Below are 7,863 nucleotides of genomic sequence, written 5' to 3'. Positions count from 1 at the left end.
TTATTTCTGCCATCATTTCAGATGGCTTTCCCACATTCCATGGTACAAACACCTGCATCCAACAAGCTGCTTCCCTGCCTTGGACATTTAGGTTGCTTTCCGCTTCCACTCCCAGCCCTGCTATGCCAAGGCCCATATCTTTGCTCACATCCTGGATGAAATATTTCCTCGGGACAAAGCCCAGGAGGAGGAACTGCTGGTCAGCAACTGCCTTCTGGCACAGTGCCAGTGTCCTTCAGAAGGACCCTCCCCAGGTCCTCTCCCACAGGGAGGTCTCTTTGGTTGACATGCAGTCATTGGAAACGTCATCTCAAAAAGGGATCAACCCTTTGTCGAACAGGGGTAATATCTTCCCTGTTTATCATTTGCTATTAATTTTTATTTATGACGTTTTCTGAGGAGTAAAAGGTTTTATCTTTGTAATCAAATTTTTATCTTTCTTGTTGTACTTAGGAAATACTTCACCATCCAAATATTCTCGTGTAATTTTCTATTACTCTTATAGTTTCACTTTTTATTTGTATAAAGCAAACATACTTTTCAGCTTCCTTGTGAGTTTTCTTAACTGATTTCAAAACACTACAAAATCAATAGACTCAAAAAAACCCCAAAAAGATTAAACTGATTGTGCAAATACATGTGTCTGAGGACTAAAGAACTGAGGTTCAGAGTGAGCTTAAATAAATTCCACATGCTCTGATTTGTTTTCTGCAAATGCAAGGGAATACATGTGGCAGAAAGAAGCGACTGTACCCTTCACTTCCAACGAGGCATTCGGGCTGCAGAGGGAAGGTGAGACTGCTGCTCGGGGCAGACCTGCGTGCGCCCGTCAGGTACTGAGCACAGCGCAGTCTGGTGGCTGGGCTGAATCGCCGACTCTTAGCACCTGAAGGAATCTAGAAGGATGGCAAGCTCGCTCTCCCTCCCAAATGGTGTCCCACTTCTATGAAGGTCCGGTACGTCACCACCCAGCCTATTGTTACCACATCTGCCAAGGGCTCAGGGGTATTTGCCCTTTCTCCTCCGGTTCTGTCATGCCTTCCATAGTTAGATGTTAACACAGATGCTTCCTTTGTCAATGGTCCTCTTAACTGTGGTCCCAGAACAGAAAGCAAAAGTCTGCACGGGATTCTGACACATACACTTTCCAAATTGAACTTGTAGCCCTCCCCCACCACCAAAGCCAGACAAACAAGAAATACCCAGCCCTACCTCCTACATTCCCCCTCTGTGCTGGGCACGGCCATCTACGCTATCACACAGCTAAGACTCTAGCATGTGACAAATACTGCATTTCAAATCAATGGGGAAAATATGGATTATTCAGTAGCACTGGCTACCCATTAGGACAAATCAGTTAGATCCCCATTTAGAGTTTTATTCCAGATATATTAAAACTAAATGTAAAAGAAAACCATAAAAGGGATAGAAGAAAATGCAGATGACCATCTTAGGGGTCTGAAGCCTGCTTTAAGCATTTCATAATTAAAAAAACCCGTGAAGAAAAAGATTTGACTACAATAGTGAAACAAAAAAGCAAACTTTCATAGAACAAAAGACGACAAATGCAAAACAAAGAAAATGTTTATAGCACAGCTAAGAAATCTAAGAAAAAAAGTTTCATATATTTTACATATAAGAACTCTTATAAATCTATAAGAAAAACAAATACCTCAATGGAAAAATGGGCAAAGGACATAATAGCAGCTCATAAAAAATATAAATGGCTAATAAGTAGGAAGTGATATTCAACATCCTACTTAAGAAATTGAAGTTCAAATGACAATTGGATACCAAATGAGATGCCATTTCCTCCCAAAATAGCAAAAAGAAAATAAGAATGAAAATACTCCATTATGGGTACGGTGGCTCACACCTGAGATCCCAGCTACTTGAGAGGCTGAGGCAGGAGGACTGCTTGAGCCCAGGAGTTTGAGACCAGCCTGGGCAACATAGCAAGACCCCATATCTTTAAAACTAACAAACAAACAAACAAACAAACAAAACACCTCATCTTAGGGAGAGTTTAGGGAAAGGGATTTTTTTTTTCCCTGAGACAGGGTCTCACTCTGTCCCCTGGGCTAGAGTGCAGTGGCATCTTCATAGCTCACTGCAATCTCAAACACCTGGGCTCAAATGATCCTCTTGCCTCCTGAGTAGCTGGGACTACAGGCAAGCACCACCACACCCAGCTAATTTTTCTATTTTTTTGTAGAGATAGGGTCTCACTCTTGCTCAAGCTGGTCTCGAACTCCTGGCCTCAAGTGATCCTCCCGCCTTGGCTTCCCAAAGTGCTAGGACTATAGGCATGCGCCACCACACCTGGCCTGGAGGGTGATTTAACGGATTTATCAAGAGCCTTAAAATGGAGCATCAATTACTCAATACCATAACGCCACTTCTAAGAATTCAGCCCAAGGAAAGAGCAGACAGACAGCGGTGTGTCCTGGACACACCTTGTAGCCCTATTTATTCTAGGGGCAGCAAACCACATCCCACAGAACATACCCAGGCCAGGCCTGTTTTCCCAAAGTCAAAGATTGGTTTTTATGTTTTTAAAACATTGTTTAAAAAAAAAAAAAAAAGAATATGGGGCAGAGACCATATGTGGTCCACAGAGCATAAAATATTTATTACTTGGCCCTTTATATAGAGTCGGGTTTATACTATGAAAAAATTGGTCAACCAGTGACTAATGATAAAAGACTGGTTTAAAACCATGATAACATCATACAACGGACCTCTCTTATTAATGATGATGCAATCATATGTTAGTTGACATATAATGTGATACTGGCCATGATATTACACAGCCATGATATGAGAATGTGAACACCCCAAGTTACCAGGCTATGTGCAGTGTAGCTCCATTGGTATGCAGGATACAGACATTACAAAGTCATGGTGATCATCTCTGGGTGGAGAGATCCCAGGTGATAAATATTCTCTTTTTGCATAGCTAAGTTTTCTCAATTTCTTACAAAGTGTTGTAAATTATGTAAAAAGAAGAGGTCAAGTGGGAGTTAGGTGTCACTTGTGGCCATCATTACTGCTATTCAGCAGTGTCTCTGGTTCTCCTCTGGGCACACGGCAGAACTGCCCTTCCTCACCTATAGGCTGGCCATGGCCACTTTACTTGATTTGGCCAACAACATTGAGGGGATGGGACAGCTGTCACTTCCAGGAGGAAATAGCCAAGGAGCAAAAGCTCCATCCCCTTCTCTAGGCGCTCCTGGCCAAGACGCCCAGGGACTGTGTTACACCACAGGCAAGGTGGCGTCTGGGCTGAGGCTCCTCCCCCATGAGCCGCCAGGGCTACGTCATGGGCTCTTCCTCCGGGCATCCCCACCACCCTGAGGAACGACCATCACCCACATCACCACCCGGCTCGTCACCGTGGCTGCATCTGTCTTCCAGAAGACTGAAATTCTGAAAAGGCCGCCGACTTCTTATCTCTGGCCCTGCAGTGTCTGACACAGCGCCTGGCACGCAGTAGGAGCTCATTAAAAGTCACTACATCAGTTCAGCCAGTTTCTAAACTGACAGGGATTACCAGGCAGACTTCAGGTAGGAGGTAAAATTCAGGGATAAAGAGACCAAAAAAACAAAGGAAATTTGAATTTTAGTTGCTGGGATGGAGGAGTTTACGTATGTAGAGGGCATACCAAGTAAGTATTTTTCTTTTAAAAGTTTATTCTAAAATAATGATGTACTTTATTAAAAGCTTTTCAGATTCACAATCTGAATAGCAGACTCCACTGCAGGAACTATAACTATAAGGAGTTTAAACAAGCCCTGTGAAGTACAGAAGTCGTGTAGGTAAAGTTATGGCACGCAAGCAGATGCACCCTGAGAAGCTCCCAAGCCTCTGGGCCCATGCTGCGAATCCACGTGGTTCCCTCGCGTTCGCTCTCACGATCTCTGCCCGAATGCCCGTACCTATGAATTCTCACTTGCTGCTTGCATCTTTAGCCTGTTTCTACACTGTTAAGTCTGTGGAGGGCAAACAGAGAGTCGGCCCCTGGACAGGGGTGCACATCTCGCCCAGCGCGGCAGGCACGGGCTACGTACACGCTGTGTAGGCAAGACAGCCACAGCCTCCTCTTCAGGGGCTCACAGCCGAGCGGAAAGAGACATTAAAGAGAGTTCTAGGGGTAAAGATCAATCACACACGGCAAACGCAACTATTTTTGTACCCAACTAAGTACTGTATCTAGTGGTCCCCTAGAAACTCCCTACTGGGGACTCCAGTGACACATGCTGGCCTGTCACGAAGAAAGTTGCCCACACAGGCCTGGTCAAGAGGCAGAGAAGAAGAAATGCGAGTAGGGGATGGGAGGGTCTGATGGGGAAGCCGGGATGAAAGGATCCCGTAGCAGCAGGGTAGGCACCAGGCCCACCCCAGAGCCACCGGCTGCTCTCAGTGCTTCTGGGCTTGAGAACAGGGGTTTTATTCCTGATGAAATCTGATCAGCCCATCATTTAGAAATCTCCAAAGGAGAGAGCAGTGAAAATATAAAACTGTAAGATCACCATAACAAAGCTAAAGGTCAAACGCTGCACACAGAACTTCAGAACAGCTGCAGGGATGAAGTGTTTCTGCTTTTGCAAGGGAACGGAGTGGGCAGGGATGGAGAGTAGAGGGTGCCCAAGAGAGGAGACAGCAAAGTCACTGGAAAAATCCAAACTTTACCCTTTATCTCCACTCTGTGTCAGTCACCAATTAACAAGGGAAACGGGTCTTTCTAGCCACTCTTTATTCCATTTCCCGTCTCTCCATTTCTTGAAGTCAGATATGGGACAGGACAGCATAACAAACATTTTCTCACCACCTGGTATGATGAGAAGGGCACACATTTAAAAGCTGGGCAGCCTGGACATGAACCAGCTTCGGCAATTCAGCTGTCTACACTTGTAAAGCTAATCAGGGAAGTTTTTAACTTTAGCTTTCTGAGCCCTAACTGCCTAATGTATGAAGAGTTGCTTTTTCGGTTCCCCCGTTGACTTCCCGGAGGATTGGATTAAGTTACGTTGGTTGGGGCCCCCGGGCCCCGGGGGGTTTTCGGCAATTGCTTTTTCTTTCTTTGGTTTTTTTTGTTTTTTTGTTTTGTGCTTCCATTGGGACCAGGAACTTTCTTAATTGTTGCCCGTTTTCCTGAAATGAGGGTTCTCCAACGCCTCCAGGCTTGTTTGGCAAGTTTATCAGCTTATGCTAAACTCCTCCCTAAGATATCAGGAAACACAGTGCCATGAACTCACTATCCTTTAAATTTAACATTCTTACTCTTGACCATAATCTACAGAGATGGCCTACGTACAGATATTCAGTGGTAAGTCTGGAATTTTAAATACTGCATATCTGGTTGTTTCCAGAAAGCACTAAACAGCCCCCAAATTCTAAACATCTGTACTTAAACCAAACCTCTCAAACCGCCTCTCACCTGAGATAATACACAGCACTTTGCCTGCCAGGTTTCTCAGTTTGTGATTTGGGTAGGATGGAAAGTTTCAGCAGGTAGCTGGATGGATAGATGGATGGACAAAAGCCTGAAATGTGTATTTTCCTGTCTTTTTCTAAAAATTAAATTTTTCTTGGATTGCCGACTCTTCCCCATCTCCATAAATTACATTTCCAAAAGGACTTTTAATGTAGTAGCCCAGTAAAAAAAAAAAATCAATTTCCATAGATCAAGCTTTGGCTTCAAAAAAAATTGCTGCAGCCACTGAACTGAACCCTAGAGGCTGGGGTCAGGGGACAGCTCCACTTGTCAGGCGGTGAGGAGCACACACACTCCAGAAAAGTAACAGGTACGTGGTGTCTTCAATACCCACATCCTCAAGTTAACAAGAGACAACCTTTTCATCATATCATCATCAGGCTTTTCTTTCCTGTTTAATGGGCCGAGGGGGTTAGAAAACATCAGGGGAAATACACATGTGCAGTACACATGAATGAAACAAGTAAGCTGGGCTGGCCACATGCCAACTCCCAGCAGTTCGGATTGACACGTACCACACTTGCCACTGAGGCCCAGCCACACACCCTCCGGAAGGCCCCCACTCAGGGCTGTGTGGAATTGTTCAGAATCTTCAATGGCTTCCCATTGCCAAACCGAAAATGCCCAATACAACACCCCAATGTGAGTTTTCTCATTTTTGCCCCCATTCTTCCCCCACCCCAACTCTTCACTCAAGCCGGGCTGGTCCTCCCGTCTCCCATGGGCTGCAAGTCCTCATGTCCACACCTGTCACCTAGAACATTCTCTCCAGCTTCTGGGCCACATCAGGGTGACTCACATTCTATTTCTTCTTAGAGGTTTAATTGGCCTCGACCACTTTCCAAAAGTGATCATTTCTTTTCTTTCTCTGAATTCCCAAAAATGAGTTTTCTATCATCGATCAGTATCTCTACTTTCTGCTACTTACCACTTTTATCACTTTATCAACTTTCTACATTTTATCTCACCTCCCAAGTTGTAAGTTTCTCAAAAGCAAAGATGGAACGTGCTAGACTTGGTGTGATTATTACCTGGGAGGGTTTTTGAGGGATTAACGTGTATCTATGGGTATAAGTTACTTATAGTCTAAAACTACAAGTCAGTGTTCTCTGAAATTCTAAAATACACATTTTATAGACTTCTGGAATTTTGGCATCATACCATCAACAAAGCTATAGTCTTAAATAAAACGTTTTTTCTCTTCAGTGCCAGACTTTAACAAGGAAGATTTACATAGAATACATAGGCAGACTGCCTGGCACGTAGTACTCATAAATATTTGTTGAATAAACGGATTTTTTCTACTGACACTCTGAATACTGCTGATGAGTGACAATCACCACAGAAACACTAAATTTAGTGCTCAGCCACACGTGGACACACTCGGAAGGCAGTGCTTGGGCCCGGGACAGCAGTGGGCCACCAACCACAGGCACCCCCGCCCACAGAAAGGAAACAACGGGCTCAGCGCAGGCTACTCACCACCATGTTGTAGGCATCGGGAACTTCAGTTTCAAACTGAAATTTTCCACCCTGGTAGTAACCCTCATCTATCAAAAAACACAAAACAAAACAAAAAAATCCTTTAAATTAAAAAAAAAGGAAACAAAAAGCAAACACTATGTTAGAATATGGCAAACACAGAGAATTAAGAGTTTAAAACCAGGACTGCAGTGTTCCTTGGTTCCTTCACCAAATGCACGCACACTGGAGGGAGCCCTACCCCCGACCTGAAGAAACGGGCTCCGTCCACACTGTCGCCTGCCTGCTGTGCGTCTCCTCACTGGGCCGCGCGTACCCTCGGGGAAGGGCAGGGGCATGTTCACACCCTACCCGGGAACACATGTCCCGAGACCCTATTCCATGTCATGCACCCAGTGCCTCCCCCTCCACACATCTCATGCCCTGGGTGACTTTATCTGCTTATTGCTGCTCTCCCTGAGAGAATGTCGGTTCTCAGGGGATGAGGAGGTGCTGGCTAGAGCCACATGCTGTATTTCCAGTGCCTGGTACATGACTAACAGTCACTCAACAAACATTTACTAAGCACCCACCCTCTGCTGGGTGTGGTTCTAGGCCCCACAGACATAGCAGTGAGTCACAGACAGAATCGCTGCCTCAGTGAGTGCTCGGGACAGCCTTCAGAACAGAGCAGGCCCTCTGGAAATTTGGGCTGGCGAGCATGCGGGAGGATGACCAGGGTCTGAGAGTCACGGCCAGGCCCTGCACCCGCCCACAGGGCAGTCCCTCTCCCCGATCTGTCCCCAGCCTGAGGTCAGTAAACAGCTGATGGCGCTGCTGCCAGCAGAGGGCGCTCCAGCAGGAAAGAGTCCGGAAAGCCTCCCAGGAATGAAATTACCCTCAA

At 45.5% G+C, this 7,863-nt stretch overlaps 1 protein-coding gene across 1 annotated transcript in view; it reads right to left on the bottom strand.

The window, feature by feature from the left end:
• UBE2F (ubiquitin-conjugating enzyme E2F (putative)) overlaps positions 1 to 7,863 on the bottom strand; it is a 51,643-nt gene that overhangs the window by 16,515 nt on the left and 27,265 nt on the right. The window contains exon 3 of the mRNA XM_012648864.1: positions 6,981 to 7,048. Within this exon, the coding sequence (XP_012504318.1) occupies positions 6,981 to 7,048 (68 nt within the window). The remainder of the gene's footprint in view (positions 1 to 6,980; positions 7,049 to 7,863) is intronic.

Source organism: Propithecus coquereli, unplaced genomic scaffold (genome assembly GCF_000956105.1).
Source record: "Propithecus coquereli isolate 6110/MARCELLA unplaced genomic scaffold, Pcoq_1.0 Scaffold295, whole genome shotgun sequence".
NCBI lineage: Eukaryota > Metazoa > Chordata > Mammalia > Primates > Indriidae > Propithecus > Propithecus coquereli.
This window is presented reverse-complemented; position numbering and strand designations above follow the sequence as displayed.